This window comes from Hylaeus anthracinus, unplaced genomic scaffold (assembly GCF_026225885.1).
Source record: "Hylaeus anthracinus isolate JK02 unplaced genomic scaffold, UHH_iyHylAnth1.0_haploid 12002, whole genome shotgun sequence".
Taxonomy (NCBI): Eukaryota; Metazoa; Arthropoda; class Insecta; order Hymenoptera; family Colletidae; genus Hylaeus; species Hylaeus anthracinus.
In genome coordinates, this window is record NW_026534349.1 from 1257303 (window position 1) to 1275080 (window position 17778).

The following is a 17778-nucleotide window of genomic DNA, read 5'->3' on the forward strand; positions in this document are numbered from 1 at the left end:
CGAAGAGGTGGCACTATTTTTAATTCTGGCTCGCAACTTACCTTTTTAATTATGACTTTTTTATTTTGAATTCTGGCTCGCAACTTACCTTTTTCTATCAGGAGAACATAATATGTGAAGAGGTGGCACAATTTTTAATTATGACTTGTAACTTACCTTCTTGTATCACGAGGACGTGATACTCGAAGAGGTGGCACAATTTTTAATTTTGTCACCAAACTTACCTGTGCGCCTATGGTATGACAACCGAACCGACAAACAGGCTAGTATTTGTTGCCGCATAATAGGGGACCTCTGCGCCTATAATTTAGCAACCGTGCCTACAAGCTGGCTAGGTTAAGTTGCCATCTAATAGGAGTATACTCCGCGCTTACTTGGTGACAACAACTAAACTTCGCCCGATTTTACATTTTGGTATCTGGAATTTTAGCGAAATTTATTTAAAGACAGCAGAGGAATGATCGTACTCCTAGTACGGGGAAGGATAAATAGTCGTGGTGATCTTGGACGATTTAAAACAATAATTTATTTTATGAAGAACTATCGTACCGTGTCGCTAAGCCTAGTGGACAAAGTTATTGCATCTGCTTCCTTTAAATAGTTACCGTTTACGGTACAGACAAATTCTTAAAACGCGTGGAGTAATATTTTCTAATACTAATCAACGTATTTACAGAATCGTATCACCGAGTGATACGTCTTTCTCTTTTTCTTTTTAATAAGAATTAATGTTCTTATGTTACAAATTCGTTCAGGTAGATTGACTCCCACGCGGAATATACTCTAACAAATAAATGTAATCGTACACGAAGCAATAATGTTAACGATCAACATTTTGTAAACAGCACTCCTTGCTATTGTATAAAATAACGATGATATTAAGATGGCCTGGTTCTAGCGGGGCACTAGACGATGTATAAGATGTTGACCTTCACTTTATTTGTTTTACACGATGTTTATGAGACAATGGTATTCAACATTGCGACTTATACCTACATTTTCAAATAGAATAAAATAGTATCGTAACAGAATGAACGCATCGTGTAGTGTTCAAATATTAACGCGAACAATAAAATTAACGGCGATTTCGAAGAACTATTATCAAGTTTTACGTACAAAAATCGATACAGCTTTATTAATATTTATATTAAGATGCGAAGGATTTGGTGTTTCGAATTATAATACAATTTCGAACCCCAGTATCATGGTTACTCTTTGCCTTACGCTCTCAACTCATTCTATCACAATACTCTGTATACTATAAAGGAATCTTTATGAAACAATAACGGACAGTAGATAAAAAAAAAACAAGGCTCCATCAAAATTGAATGAAAATTCAATTAAACTGCTACTATTCTAATGTTCAAATCAACTATGAACAAAGCGTGAAATCGTTATTACCAAAGAATTTACCTTGACACTGATGCAAACTTTATGCAGTGACCAACGAGCAAAATCATTATTATATCGTGCAGGCCTTACTAGAGACTCCTGTCATCGAAACAAGGTAGAAACGTTACCTTAAAATCTGACGATATTCTTTATTCTTGTAAGAAGCTTTGCTCGATGACTAACAGAATAAAAAAAAAAGTAAGTATTTTAAAGGGAAAAAAAGAGTACGATACGAAACTATTAGAAACGTATTTACAGTTATCTACATACATGATCGCAGCTTCAACAACGCTCTTTTATCTTCTTCATCAAGTTCTACAATTTATTAAATCATAATGTCTTTGTGAATAAAAAAAAAAAAGAAAACTATGAAATGGAGCTACTGCCCTAACAATACCCCCTGCAACTCATCAAGCACTTTAGCATTGAGTATATACATAGTTCCATCGGGCTCGACCCTAATTCTCTCAAATGCTTGTACTTGGTGCCTTCAAGCAATCCAAACTAATTCTGAATTATCTTCTCAAGATAATCACGATTCCTCCTTGTCAGGGACAGTTTCTGCATGAATCTCTGCCTTCGGTTTCTGGTCCGTTTCCGTTTGATTGTCATCCTCTCGGTCCTCGTTTTCCATTTGTTCATCCACGTTGATCTCTTCCTCTTCGTCGCCGGCGTCTGGCAGCACCAGTTCCTCTTTCACAGTGATGCCCTCGTCGCAATTATGGTCCTCCGCGTCCTTTGCTTTCGTTTCGATGGCGTTCTGCACGTTTCCGTTAGGCGAAGAGGCTTCTTCTCCTGGACGATGGAATGTTAGCACGTGGTGGTCCAGCTCAGCTCTGAAGAAGAACTTGAGGGTGCACTTAGAACAATCGTACGGACGAGCGCCTAAGCCGTGCTCCTGGAGCATATGGTTCTGAAACCGGGAAGATGGAAAGAGCTTCATAAAACCTGTCAGCTGTACAAGGTCTTCGGGAGAAATAACATTCTAATAAAATAAAAATAATCCTTAAGTACCTGAAGACCGATAGGCGCGGTGAAGAGAGACTGGCAGATGTAACAGCCGAGAGCAGCGCATCCAGCAAAAGTGTGCTCTATCAAGTGGCTCTGCAACTGCAAGGGACTGCCAGCCTCAAAGAGACACAGATGACACCGTAGTGCCTCGATGGATGCCTTCCCCGAGGCCTCCAAGTGTTCCTTTCTGACGTGCTGTTGTATCTTAGCTTCCGTTGGAAACGACATCTGAAACAGATGGAATAAAGATTAAGGACATTGAACACTTTGACTACCGCGCTATTTAGAAGAGAACATTTTATAGGGGCATATTCTCTGCTCCTAGTAAATGGCAACCCACGAGTCGAGATGTAGTTCCGGTTGCCTACAACTAGGGGCGAGAAAGCTGCCCCTGATCGTTAGCAAGCGGAGCTACAATCTGATTGGATTATTTGTCGTACGCTAGGAGCAGAAGAAATTTCCTAACAAAATTGTGAGAGGGACCAATCAATCTAAAACTCTAGCAAATGATCTCAGAAGACTTTACTAAGATCTTCGATTACCTGGCATTGTATGCAGGTGTAGGTGTTCGAACTAGATCCAATCTTCTTATGTTCCGCGAGCCTATGCTTCTCCGCCTCCTCAGGGTCCTCAAACTTCACCCCACAGTCCGGACATCTCTTGCTATCGTTCGCCTCGTTCGTCCTGTCCTCCACTTTGAACACACGCTCGGCGTCCCACCTGTCTCTGGACCCGTCCCACTGCGAATCCTTGCTGGAGATCCAGCTTTTATCGCACTTGGTTCGTGCGTGCTCGTACGGTGAGTTCAGAATGGGGAGTCCCTGAGAGTGGCGAATGTAGCAAGATTTGCAGACTCTCAGAGACTGTCCTCCGCCGCTCAAGTGACTGGGAGGTAAGCTGACGAAGTCGTCAGTGGAGTAATCCCTTAAGCAGAGACAGCAACCAGGACTCTGACTCTTCTGCTTCGGAGTGGGACTGGACGCGGAACTGTGGGAACTAGGCGAGACCCTGAGGTGGTACCTGGCGTGAAGCCGACACTCCAAGTCGCTGATCAACGTTTGCCTGCAAACGACACACGCTGCTGGAAGATGAGGAAGGGAATCGTCCAGTCTCTGTTGAGGGTCCACAGTCTCCAGGCTGTGTCTCTGAACGTGCTCGAGGAACTGCGATTCAGACGCTAGGCTACCGCGACAGACCACACAGGTGTCGCTTAATTGGATCTTGCAATGCTTCTGAAGCTTGTGCTCGGCCAACGTCGGGCCTGAAGGACACACCTCGTCGCATATGTTGCATTTGTGGCGTCCGCCAGGCTCGTTCGAGGCGTGCTGGATCCTCGTATGTGACTCCAGCTCGGCCCGAGAACGACACACCTCGCCGCAGTAAGCGCAAGTCATGCTAAGGCTCGAGAGCGACTTGTTCTGCAGCTTTGACGCGTGGGCCAGCTTCTTGTGGGCTTGGAGTTCCGCCTCGTTCGCGAACTCCCCCCTTTCGCACAGCTCGCACTGTTGAGCCGCTGTGCTGGTGTAGTTTGGTCGTTTGTTGTTGTTGTCCCGCTGATTCAAGGAGTTGTTGTTGCTGGAGGCTGGAGAACGACCCCTCTTCTGGGACTTTGGCTGTAATGAGATGCAAAGCATTAAGACTACAATTATCTAGAACAAAATATTCAACAACATTACAATCCAAATACACACCTCCTCTTGAGACGACCTAGGCAGTCTTCCTATGCGTCCATTCTCTCTGGAGTTACTCCTGGTGTTAGCTTGGTGCTCGACAGAATGATGCGCCTGTGCGATGTGTCTATCCAACAAGAACTCAACAGCAAAGCCCTCCCTGCAGATGGGGCACCTGTAGAGACTAGTCGAGTGGCTGGCTAGATGCAACTGCAGCTCCAGTTCCGAGTTACAACAGATCCCACAGAAAACACATCTAGGTCCAGAGTTTCCCGTCATCCCAGGCGTGGAGGCAGGACTCCTCGCCGCAGGGCTACTATTAGACACCGTGGGTGGCGCGTGGACGTTCCTGACATGGCTAGCCATTTCAGCCTCGCTCCTGAAGAAGCTTCTTCCCTCCCCAGGCGCATTCCCGGGCGAGTTCTCGTTATTAGAAACGGTGCAGACGTTGCAGCGATATATCCTGCACTCCTGACTATGCTTCACAGCGAAGTGTACCTGTATCGCCACCCTGGAGTCGAAGGTGTCTCTGCAGAGAGCGCACCTGTAGAGATGGTGAGCGTGGCTATCCAACAAGTGCCTCTGCAGAAGGTCTGGATGGGGATAGAGCTTCTTGCAGGCCCCACAGGCATACTCTTTGCTGACCTGACCCAGGTAATGCTTCGTCAGGTGCGTCAGCATCTCCTCTCTATCTGGAAAAGCAGCTTCACACTTGGGGCAGGGATGCCTTATGGCGTCGTTCCTATGGTCAGCTTGGAGATGCCTGGCCAGGTGCTCCCTGAAGGACTCGAAGTCCTTCAAAGCAGCTCCACACTGACCACAGAGGAGAGTACCCGCGGTGTAACTGCTCTCCGTTGGCCTGGAATGCTTGCTGGTGAGGTCTGCAGGCTCAGAAATTGTCTGTTCCCTGCTCTTTTGGTTTCTGCAGCTCTTCGAGTCTCCATAACTTCCATTATTCTTATCCATAAACTCTCGACCTTCTAGTGGCCCCATCCGCCTGTTCTCGCAGTGTTGGAGGACGTAGTGCTCCGCGTAGGCTGCCGCAGAGGTGCAAGGAATCCCACAAAGAGGACACATCATTAATGCAGAACCGAAACCGTCGTTTCTGTGGATGGAGACCAGATGGTCCCTCAGAGTGCTCAACGTGGAGAACTTCATTGTGCATTGGTTGCAGGTGAAGGCGTTCTCGTAGTGCTCCTTCTCCAAGGACCTCTCGGAGTCCTCTTGGTACTTCCTCTCGTGGTCCTTGGAGGACGCTTGATGATTCGACTTGTCGCGCTGGTAGCCTAGTTGCTCGTTGCTCCTGCTAGGCGACGGCGGCACCGTCACGTTCTCGCCGCTGAGGATCGCTTGGTGCATCGTGTGCACGTGCATCTGCAGCTGCTGCATGCAGCTGAACGAGTCCCTGGTGCAGTACATGCAGGCGAGCTTCAGGGGTGAAGTGAGGATCGGCGTGGTAGAGGCGCTCCCGTGGGAGCTCTTTAGGCCTGTTTTTGGATTTAGGGTTAAGTTTAAGGACGGCGACGGAGAACTGGGAACAGGAGGAGAGGAGGTGCTGTGCGAGGAGACGCTTCGTCTGCCATAGTCCACGTCCTGCAGCTTGGTAGCCCCTTGGGACTGGTGGTGCTTCTTGTGGGACTGCATGTGGGACGTTAATGCAGCTGCGGTGTTGTAGCCTCGAGAACAGGCTGTGCATTGGTAGGGCTTCTGGGTGTCGTGAGTCTTCATGTGGATCTTCAGGTGGTCGCTGAAAGAATGAATAGAGATTAGATTAGAGAAATATTAGAGAGGTCAGAGAGGAACATTGTTCAGATTTGTGGATACATTGATCGATCATTGAAAGACATTGATCAAGACCATTTCCAAATTCTAATTTTACTTGTCGTTGGTAACCTGGATTTGGTCCATCGATTATTCTATCTTAATTAAGACCCTTTCCCGTCGCCACAGGACTGTCAACAACTATTTTCGTTCCATTTCAATTCTAGGACCGGATATTCGATTAACACAGTTAACCAGTTTAGCGTTTATAATAGCGTATATAACTTGAGAAGTGCAAAACGATATTTCTTGAATAAATCGACTTGGTACGCTCACCTCTGAGAGACTGTAACCAAGAAAAACTAAATAAAGTGTTAGTCTAAAGTATATAATTGTACTGTTGCCTGAAAGCCTGAAAATTTTTAGGAAAAAATATTTAGGGAATGCCGCGTATGAATGATTTCCCAAAGGAAATGTATCCACTTCTACCAAGAGGTAATGCAGTGTATGACTGACTTATCATGAGAACTTCACCTACTTACATTGCCAACAAAGTGACCTGTTCTATCGACAGAGTGTACTACAGACGTTTGGAGACGTTTACCATAGGAAATTTACTTACTCGCGTTGCCAACAAAGTGACCTGTTTTATCAACTGACGATTCTAAAGACTAATGCCCTGTCAAATTTAAATTTACATCGTCTTCGAAGCTCCACAACGAGTTGAAAGGTTGCCTATCCACTCCCAAACATCTAAACATTAACCGCAAGACCAAGGAGCCGGCTAGGACGTTAGCCTCGCGAGCGTAAATGAGATTCGCAGAGCTCCAACGCGGTAAAAAAAATCAATGGCATTACAATTTCAGGCAATAAACTGAATCGTCAACGCGGAGCAGCGCGGGACACCGGCGACGGGGAATTTCAGAAAGCTGTCAGAGATCTCGCGCGTCAGATAGGTGGGAAGCGAGACGTCGAGAACTGGTTGGCAAAAATAAAGGGCGCCGCGCGATACGTATACGATAGGTCAACAATTCTCACATGCCCGTATCACCGTGACGGATGAATTATTCATACCGACTGGTGGAAAACTAAATCCGTTATAAGGCGAGGTCACACACGTTGGTCCGACTGGTCAGTGTCTCGGGCTTCCAGAAACGAAGACAGACGGCAAATTTGCTCTTGCACTTTACGCTTGAATTATTCATACGCCAGGATTATCGGCCGGTCAGCTCTGGCCACGTTCTATTATCGCGTGTATCGCTTCCCGTGTGTCGTCTGTCCACCGAGGAGTGGAGAGGGAGTAGAAAAGATGAGCAATATCGAGAAGTAATTGTCGTTTCGCCCGACGTTTTTCATTCCTTTCGTTTCCGTAGACCCAATGTAGCGCTTGCTTCGATCGACAGACCGAAGGAAACGGCGCAGGTATCGTTTCGAGTGTTTTTTAATATCTTTTGTAATTTGGGAGGTATGTTTGGTAGATGTGACAGAAACGAGTGGTCACGAGTGGAGCAAACAAGCCCAAAGGTAAAGGGGACGAATCTCGCGGGGAATCCATCAACTACATTCCAGTTACGGATAATCACAGCGGAGTGTTTTGTAAATGAAAAAAATGACCAGTCATTATCCCGCAGGGGAGGGTCCGTGTTGCGTGTGGCCAGGGAAAGAGGAAATAGAAATAAATGGAGCGGAGAAACTCCACCCAACGAATCTCTTCTAAATCTCTCACGAATTTCCGCGGTGTTCTAGCTTTCGACTTTGACTATTGTGCACATAAACAACTCGTATGTATATTTACGTTTATAAACTGCTAATTCCAAAAGTTTAAACATTAGCGAAAGTAGTATGCGAACATTATTAATTTAAAAAATAGAAAGTAATCAAAAAAGCAAGTGATTTTAGCTCGGGGTACTTCTGTAATTGCTTCACGTTGTATTGCTTTGCTGCTCATAAGTTTCGCAATAGTTTCAGTCAATACCCTGACTTAATAAGTACTCCTTGGATTTACATTTGATCTCTTATAAAATGTACATGCAATCTGGTGTAATTTGGGCTTGTTTGCTGTATGAATTTAAACTGTGTTCGAAGGCTGCAGCACCGTCTCGTGAAATATACGTAGCATTTGGCGAATATGCGATAAGTGAGCATGTTACACGAAACGAATCGCAAATTCACCACCAGGTGTTTCAATTGTTGGTAATTCGGTACGACTTATTCTGCTTATACTTCTCATTACGAATTGTCTGATTGACACGCTTGAAAAACGATAATAAATGAACACGAAGCTGTTAACCAAATATAAGCACAGATGAAACAAATTCGAGGCGGTCGGAATAATGGAATTCAGCGAAACTGGTTATTCGATCTGGATAACTTTCAACGATTTGGGAATTGGGAATTTTGCTTTCCTTTCTCGCGATGGAATAGCAATTGGCTCGAGCGTACCGGATCGATCGTCGACGATCTCGATCGCGCATCGGGATCTCCCGTGGCTGCGGATCTATGTGAGAACCACGGGGGTTTTCACCCTTTTGTTGGGTCACCCAAGCCGACTGTCAAGACGGGAGAACGAATAGAGATGTGGCGTAAAGATCCAGCAATGCGATTGTAATAACGGCTGACAGACGAAGGTCTGTGTTAGGACTCCGCTCAGCTCTCTCTCTCTCTCTCTCTCTCTACATTAACAAAGTACCGTTTCGGGGAACTGAATACTATATTCTTAGATATTACTATAACCTTCAAAAATTCTGATCACCGAATCCGAATACCATTGGGGAAGACTAGAATTTTGTATATATTAGACGTAAAAATCAATTCTATGCCTTTACATTTAATTATTTATAATTTTAATTTAAACAGAAACATTTATTCGTCATTTTATGATTATATATTAAAAAACCAACCTTCTAAGTTCTCCAGCTGGTTTACATGACAGTAAATCTATACATATATTATGTAACCTAAGTTCTTACTAGATGACCATTACAACGTATTAAGTTGTCCCGAAATAAGTTTATTTCGTAACACGAAGCATTCATTCAAGTTAGACAAATTTCTGCAATAAATACAAAGAATCTCTGAAATTGGTGGATGAAGGACATGCTAAATAAATATTTTTAAATGGAACCTTGTATATGTTTCTGGTCGATAACCAAAGTCGTGAGCGCGACCGTAAGCCCGCAAGCCACGACGGAGGAGCAACAACGAGGCACTTGACTAATGTTCTACCTGTTGTCCCGTAACACCTATGCGCCTACCTGTCCGGCTCACCTGGACGCGGAGAGACCCGGGGCCCCTGCGCGTGTATTCACGCGAACAGAGAAGCCTGCGCATGGTCGGGGCATGCGCGGACACTTAAACACGAAAAAGCCCGCGCGCCACCCTCGCGGGCCCCCGCGGCAGCTTAGCATTTCAATAAGCGGACGAGTCAATGCGCGGATCGCGAGAAAGGGAGGAATAAAGATAGGAAAGGAGGTCGTCGCCGTGGCGAAGGGAGGCCGACGAGGAGGGAGGGAGGGAACCTGGAAGAAAGAGTCACGTAAGAGAGTAAGCTTGACTAATGCCAGTCGGGGCCGCGGTCGTCGTGTGATCATTATTCATTTGTCACCCGTTGGATCGGTCCCCCGGAATCGGGGCCCTCTGTTTCATTTCCACTTTCCCGCTGTCTTCTGTTCCACCAGGAGGACTCTTTCACGTCCTGTTTGCCCGCAACGTGGGATCCCTCGCGGGATGATTGATTTTTGTGGACGCAGGGTATCGTGGGGGGTAACGGGTCTCTCGGAGCACGGATAAACTTTCACGTTGGGGAGGACACCTCGCTGAATCTCTCTTTATTTTTTTTTCTTTGGTTCTGCGACTGTGTTGACGTCGAGTGGCGAGGTCCGAGGGGGCTGTCAGAAGATTCCGCTGGAGGAATTCTTGGCTTGGGTATACTTTTGCTATGACTTGGATTGTGGAGGTTTTAAGGGTTCGCTGTGCTCAAAGATTTTAAGATATCTAATCGTATAATTGGACTTGTGTACTTGTCGGAAACAGTGACACCTGATAAGCATTCCTGAATCTTTAGCCATCGCCTGGCATTTACCTATAAGAGTTCACATGTCAAGAAAATATTCAGCACTTCACCTAACGTTAAGTCCTCCAAAAATAAAATAATTGCAAACTGCTTTAACATGTGTGGATAAGATCTTCAATTTTCCTGTGGTATTGAGAAGTTTGGAAACGATAGAATACTCGGGTCGATTTGTGTTAAAATTTCCTATCAAGTATCCTGTTATAACAGTTCAGAGGGGCCATCTTACCTCCTTGAGAAGGCAGCTTCGCAGTGTGTGCACCGGTATCTCCGATCTCCTGTATGGAGCTTCACGTGTCGATCTCTGCTGCGCTTGTGCTTGAACAACCTGGCACACCAGCTGCATCGATACGGCATTTGATCGCCGTGACTCTGTAACATTCAAGGAAATAACCGTTAATATCAATAAAATTCATTATAACAGCGATTGGGGCGTTGTTATTCGTGTTATAGTTAGAGAAAATTTGTATCAAAGATAGTAAATAATTATTTTGATATCAATTGTAACAATATTAACCCTAATACTAAATGTAATATAGACTCTCATAGTTGCTCTAATAAGTACGCGTGCTTATTCATAGGTTTAATAATACAAGACCCACTATTAGCTTCTCAACATTTCCTCTACTAAGATTTCCAATTGTAGCCACCAATACTACCTCTAATATTTCCATAGCTCTACCGGTACTAATTGTAACATCAGCTTTAACACCGTACCTCTTAATTCCTCTTTCAAGCCTATCCAGTAAGCTATCGATCCTCCTTCCACTTTCCAATTACGTAATCAAAGACACCAACGATCAATGACTCGATTGCTGGTACCACCAATCTGTCCAAAAATAATCAGACGGCTCGCTGGGTTCCCTGGTCAGATGGAGAGAAAAAGGATCGACGTGCAAGAAACTTGGGAATTCCCCCCGCCACGCAACGGCGGTGGTTGTCACCCAGGTAGATCACTATGACCGATATGATCGCGAACGGGCCCGGGTCATTCTCTTCGTCCAGCTCTTCTTTTTCGTGCTGGACGTAATGCTCTCTTTTCGAGTCGGTGTTCGTCCGACCAAGTAAGCTCGGCACGTACGACTTTCGAGCCGTTTCGTCGGCTCCTTTGAAGAGACAATCCGGACGGAAGGGCGAAGCGATCGCCTCCTCGTCCGACGCTGAAGACCTTTGGCCCCACAGCTGAAAGACTCGTCGATGCCCGGGGAAAAGTTCGTGGTGGGATTCAGAGGGGACCATAGAAAGCAAGGAGGATTGTATATACGAGTGTCTTGCTCTTCCGAATAGGTGATGATCAGTGTCAATTGTAGAGGAGCAAGGATTGGTGAGGGATACGATTCATTATTGTTTTAACCGATGGAGAGAAGGGTGGGTTCAAAATGTAATACTCAATAGTGACTCGAGCAAATTTGAATATTAAGTGTAGCAAGACTGACTCCGATACTAGGTGCAGTATTATCTCTAACCCTAACTCTAACTCTAGTAGAATACGTTTCAAACGCTAGTCCTACGAATACGATCCTCCGTCATAGTCCTGACAACACTAATCTTCTAATACTTACTAGTCCTGATCTGTTTATGCCGACTCTAAGAATGTAAGTCCCGGTTTCAAATATGTTTGAAGATATGTTTTCTTCCACCTGGTTAGAAACGTGGCGGAGTAGGAAGACCGCGTATCCCCCGAAACGAAATTTATCTCCGTTATCGAAACGGTTATCTGCGCGATTCAGCACGCGTATGTGGAAGCGGCTTTTATCGAGGCTGAAAAGTCGCGAGGAACCCGATGGAAGGCGGGGAACCACCTGGACGAACAACCTGACCGGTACAACCTGTTATGGGCCACGGTACAGATTCTGACCCGAAGATGACCCGTGAACGTCGGCTCGGACGCGGAAGAGCGAGTCTCTAATGCCACCGCCATGCAAAACAGAAAAATTCGAATCGGCCACGCGTCCTCCACGCCTGGAACCACGGTCAACTTCTCACCGTTTCCAGGGACAGCCGTAAGGACGTTTACGAGAGCAAGGTGGACTAATTCCAACCACTCTCGAGTAATTAAAAGTAGATCGTCGATTACCCAACCGAGTGAACACCCCCTGTCTAATAATAATAGTCACCAGGTTACCTGTTCGTGTTTCTTGAGGTAACTCAGCCGTGGAAAAGTTCGATCGCAGAATTGGCAAGGATAAGGCGCGGTGGCGTTGTTGCCGTCGGCGTTGACGCCGACGTCGGCGTCGACTTCAGGCTCCGACGGGAAGCTGGCCGACGTTGGCGTCGCGCAAGACGATGGCGTCTCTCCTCCGCGACGCGAGTTCGGCCCGCCATCCTCGCTGTGCCACGACGAACTTCCGGTCCCCAAGGCCTCTGCAACCAAAACAATACATATACATTAGAAATGTATACATAAATAGACTCTAGATCTTTATATACTTACAGAGGAGAATTTATTTGGGAACGTTGCGTCTATCGTTTAATTTATACAAGTTTCTTCGATAGACGTAAAGGGTGAGAATATTTCTGGGACTGACTTAAGATATTTAAACTTGAATTCAAACGCGAACCCACACCTGAACTTTCCATAACAGATCCTAATACCTCAAACTCCGACCTGTTCCAAGTAATCCTGGAGTTCATCCCAAGACCCCATCCAAGGCTCCACTTTTCCCGAATCTCAACCAAGTATCAATTCTTTAAAGTATATAAACTTGAATTCAAACGTATCCCTACACCTAATCCTCCCCGATACCTTCTACCCAAAGCGAGCCCAAAGTATCCTCGCATTTCACCTCAAGACACCATCCGAAGCTCAAGTTTTCGCAGATCTCGAGCAAGTATCGACGATCTTTTTTCGAAACAGGTTTACAAATGTCGTAAGAGAAGACCAGTTTTCGTAAGTGACCCTACGAACTCGACGCGTACATGTAGGAAACGTTACGAGGCCTGACCCCACCTCGCTCCGTTACACGTCCCTTCGGATTGTTTTCGTAACGAGTGCGTATGCGGTGAAACTGGTACCATTAACCCGTGCCTCGTCGAGAACCATCGTCCTCGGTGATCCACCGAGAGGACTGGTCTTGCGTCGCGGCTAGAGAAAAGGCGACATTCCGTCGCGAGGAATCGTTGGATCGAGTTCTCTGCTACCCCTTTATCCGCGGAACCGAGCAGGGCTATCCAGGTCGCCATCGTGTTAACGCGCGTTGCAATGTTTGCGCGGTAACGCAAAATGGAATGGCGGCGGCCCTAGGATAGACGATATCGCGACACGTTCAGCCAATTCCTGGCTTACCTGCGACGATGCCGTTCCTGATTGCCATGGAGGCTTGTACAGGCATGTTGGCGCCTTGTCGATTATTTTGGAGATGGTTTTGGGAAATCGATGGGTCGGGGGTGGGAATTGGAATTGAGGGCGAGTGGTATTGGGGATGTTTGGATTTTTGGGAGGCTTTCCTTGGGTTTCAGGTCGAATTAAGTTTCGTTGCGGATGCGGTAAGCTTTCTAGATTTGGCTTCGTTGGTCTACGATTTGTTTTTTGGTGAAATTAATGGTTGTTCATTGAGAGTAGGTGGCTTGGAACTAGGGGGTGCGAGGATTATAGAGATGTCTGGATTTTTGGAATGGATCGAAAGAGTGCTACTTGGGTTTCAGATCTACTTAAGCTTCTCGATTTACTTTTGCTATTGCGAGTATTGGATTTAGGAGATCTAGAAAACGTAGGGGTTGAAAATGATACCGTCGAGGGATGGGAGGAGCCAAAGAAAGAACGCGCGATAGAAGAAACCGACGACAAAGGAGACATCCGGATAAGGCGAGTCGAATAATTAATAATTGCCAGGAATGAAGACTCCCACCGGCTTGGATAGAGCAAAGTGGCCCTGGTAAACGGTGGAAATGACTCGGCTAGTTGGCCGTTTCCTCATTTGCCCGGTACACGCTCTGGATCCGACACCCACCAGTGGATTTAAGAGATTTTACGGAATCCACGCCGCTCGGAACGGAGAGGAGAGACACCCAACGAGAGCGGATCACGGACTCGTCGTGGATCCGCTTAAATGGCTCGCATCCTCCACCCACGTGTCCGCCACCGTTTTCCTTTTCTAGCTTTCCGCGTGGCTATCATGAAACTTTACCGAGAACTTCTTCGCAGAAGCGATTTAGACGCCTGATTCCTTTTACGTGGTATAACTTCAATTTTAACAATGAATATTTCAAGTTTATGTTCAATGCTCGGCGTTCTTTTGTTGATGAATTAGTTTTGTTAAATGGGAGACCTTTTAAACATAATTTTACATTTATTTTCTATATATATTTTAAATATTTGTGAATATTTTTCATTCCAGTATTGGTTGGATTAAATCGACCCCTTTTTGATTTAATTGAGAATAATTCAGAGTTAGTTTCTGGATTCAATACAAAATATCATAAAAGAATAGTATGTAAGAAATTCCATAGATACATACAAAGATACCTAGATAGAGAACATTACAAAGGAGAGTTCGCAATGATTTTTATAGCGGAATATTTCAGAACGATTTCCCAACGACCTGGCGAGTTACAGTAAGTTTGCAATGGCAATGAATGGAATAGCAACAAGGGTAAATCGAAGTCGAAGAAACCTCTAAGGTTCCTCGGAGGCGTTTCATCGACGGCAACCCTAAGATGCCTCGGTTGATCAGGTGTTCCTCCAATTGTGCAACTCGCATCGTCCACGTATCGAGGCACTCGCCCAATTGGCATCTTGCATGACTCACGCGCGCCTTTTCTTGCAGAGAGACACGTCGGATCGGGTGAGCATGCAATAAATATAAACCGAGCTACCGAACGCACCCAGCCGATCCCCTCGCCATCGGAGGAACGTTGTCACGTTCATGGAAATCATCGACAATGTATCACGAAACGTTCTACAAAACGTCCCAAGACGTTCTACAAGACGTTCTTCTGGATGACATTCTACACACTGATTAAAGGAGGGAAGATTATCTTTGAACCGAAACATTATCTTTGCAATCACTGCACAAATCGATTAATTCCGCCAGTCACATAAAAATTGTGATATTACTGACGATTACTTTTCGGCTATTCTTTCTTATTAATTTATGTTAAAGTTGATGTTATAATACGTTCATATTATCGTTGAAACATAATAACGTTCGAATAGCTCCCACAGTAATAATAGAGTACAAGTTTATTCCTGCTACCTTCGAAGAGTAAATGACTCGAATAGGCACAGGCTCGGATCAATCCGTGATTACGAATCATCGTCGACTTTGCTTTCCAAGTCCTAAAACGAAGATGACAACATTGTCACCAGCCGAAACGAGAACGATCAAAGATCATGGTCCGAAATAAGCAAGGCCTCGATCCTCCACAACCCTCGGCTACGAAGCTATTGCTCCAGGGGAAGAGGGGGGGGGGGTGGAGGAAGATGATCGAGAGCTTATTCTACAAAATATATAACAAACCCCCGACTCTATCGCTCTATTGATTAACCCTTTCGGACCTGAATTATTTTTGTTCTCGTTTAAAAGTTATTTAGAGTCCTAGAGTTACCAACCTCACTCTGTGTACATATATAGGAGAAACTATCCCGAAACGGTTACCAATCTTGAGGGTGCGAGAATGGGGGCTCGTAGGAGCGACAGACAAGGACGTAAAGGTCCGTTAGGGGATTCGAGGGGGTTTTATTTAGAGTCTCGATTCCGTCCAATCAGCGGCGATGTGTCATCAACGCGAAAATAGTCGCACTTAACACTGGCAGCTCTTTTCTGCGACCTGCCGATGCCAGCCGTATTGCATTGTGTTTTTATCTTAACGACGTGTGCGTTCGCCCATACAGGCTCCCATCTCGCCTGTGGCTGCGTAATGTTGTCACCTCGTGCCCGTGGCTATTTATAGGATGCTTCGACGTCGCTTATTAATAGGGGGCCGACTTAACGCCTTCGTTAATTGTGACTTATGTACGGACGCGAACTCCGACACTCGCCGGTGGTTTGCGCGGATTTCCAATCCGACGTTTGACGCGGTCGCGCGTTCCAAAATTCTCGCGGTCGACGGGGGTCAAACACTGGGGGCCATTTATGACCCACGGGAGAATTATAGCGTTACGAATTGAATAACCCCTGGGCACGAAATACTAGACTTAATAGTAGGTTTAACAGCGACAGTCCTAGCAGTAACTTCGTTAGTAATAATTCTAATACTACTAGTACCTACTATCAGGGCTACTAGTACCATTAACGATCTATTATAATTAACTCCATGAATAAATCTGTGGTTATGTGTATATTATATTTTTTTCATTTTTATTTATTATTGAGGAACGAATTCAGCGAATTCTATGCATTTATGACGTATAGCAATTCAACAAATTTACATTTATATGATATATACATATGATTTATCACGAACCATTCTTGCTCTTCAATAATAAATAAAAATTAAATAAGTATAACGTATGTATGTTGAATATATTTTACGATTAACATAATAATATCGTTATTTCGTTTCGCATAAGGCCGCATAATTAACCATGTACTTATTATATTATTTTGTGTCACAAATGCATAAAATCCGCTTAACGATAAAGCATTACTCGATTGAAGTGATCCCTATTGATCCCCAACTAAAGAAGATTTTTTACCAATTGCAACAGTTTTATGCGAGCTTACACACTTTGACGAAATAAGTTTATTGCGCAGGCACGATCGTCGAGTAAAAATTTTATTACACACAGTCGACGGTGGCGCGTCATCGTAAGTGGCCCTCGGCAGCGAACGAGTTAACTATCAATTATCAGATCAGATTGAAAGTGAAAAGGAGACGCATGAATCCTGCAATTCACTTATGCGAAATAAAGAATGATACCATGTGATAAATAACGCGTTTGTCGTTTCAGTTTCTGTATCGAATTAATAGTTCGAAGTTCAGATTATTGGCAAGGGACAGTTTATAACGATTGTGGGTCAACAAAATCGATCGTTTTTAAATACATTGATTCGACGGCATTATCTTTTAACTGTATCCCACGAATATTTTCTTTTTTTTTTTTAACTTTAAAATCACTTCTTTCATGACAAACCAATTTAGTTGCAATTATATTCAAGTAAAACAATAAAACAAATATTGAAAAATTCAATAACAGGTTTAGCGTTGATTTATCCAAACCATTCATGGATAGAAAATGAGAACATACCCAAAACGCTATCATTTTGTATGAAACATTCATAAAATCGATACACGATCTAGAATTGACCCCTTCTTGTATAAATTCTGATATTCGATCTCGTACCTTTGGATTTCTGTTGGTCTTCCTGAGACGGTTCCTTGTGGGCCTGGATCTTCCCTATCAACAACTCCAGCCTCGAACTGTTCCCCTTGAACAACATTCTGTCTCTCGACGTTCTAAGCACTTCTCGTACAAAAAAGTCCACCGCGATCCACCATCGCCTGTCACAGATGGGAACCAGGAATCGACGATCGATCTACCGAACCGCGAACGCGAGACTGACTCGGTTCGATCAACACTGCTCGTTCGTCGACATTCGACTCGTACACAAAACAAAGTCATTCAGCCTCGACCAATTATCTCTCCAAAGGACACACGGTCCTCGGCAACGTTCGTTAATCCCTAGCCCAGCCTCGAGGTTGTTGTTATTGTTCACTGGTAACGACACAAAAAAAAACTTTTGACGATCGACGGGCTTCGATATTACGTTGGAAAATTCTCAGAAGCGATACGACGCGAGATTCGAGGAAAATATGAGGTCGGAGAAGAACACCAGGTCCTAGGATCCTCCGAGAGGACGATCGATCTGGCCTCGATCGGTCGATCGAAAGGACTGGCGTCGCCGGACGGATACCGCACGCGAGCAAGCCGAG

The 17778-nt window shown here is 45.0% G+C and overlaps 1 protein-coding gene and 1 long non-coding RNA gene across 3 annotated transcripts in view; one reads left to right on the forward strand and one right to left on the reverse strand.

Annotated features, from left to right (window-relative positions):
* Window positions 1–347: 347 nt before the first annotated feature.
* On the forward strand, window positions 348–1096 carry LOC128891837 (uncharacterized). Its single transcript, XR_008460928.1, has 2 exons — window positions 348–641; window positions 756–1096. It is a non-coding gene; the product is annotated as an uncharacterized LOC128891837 (long non-coding RNA).
* LOC128891819 (zinc finger protein 423) overlaps window positions 918–17778 on the reverse strand; it is an 83689-nt gene continuing 66828 nt past the window's right edge. The window contains exons 1-7 of one of the 2 annotated variants that reach the window (XM_054151650.1): window positions 17189–17589; window positions 12029–12267; window positions 10133–10275; window positions 4095–5820; window positions 2946–4016; window positions 2407–2631; window positions 918–2305 (exon numbers count right to left, since the gene is read on the reverse strand). In XM_054151650.1, coding sequence (XP_054007625.1) covers window positions 1925–2305; window positions 2407–2631; window positions 2946–4016; window positions 4095–5820; window positions 10133–10275; window positions 12029–12267; window positions 17189–17285 — 3882 coding nt within the window. In that variant the 5' untranslated portion in view covers window positions 17286–17589 and the 3' untranslated portion in view covers window positions 918–1924. Of the gene's footprint in view, window positions 2306–2406; window positions 2632–2945; window positions 4017–4094; window positions 5821–10132; window positions 10276–12028; window positions 12268–17188; window positions 17590–17778 lie in introns of those variants that run through there. The other variant, XM_054151649.1, reaches the window with a different exon arrangement.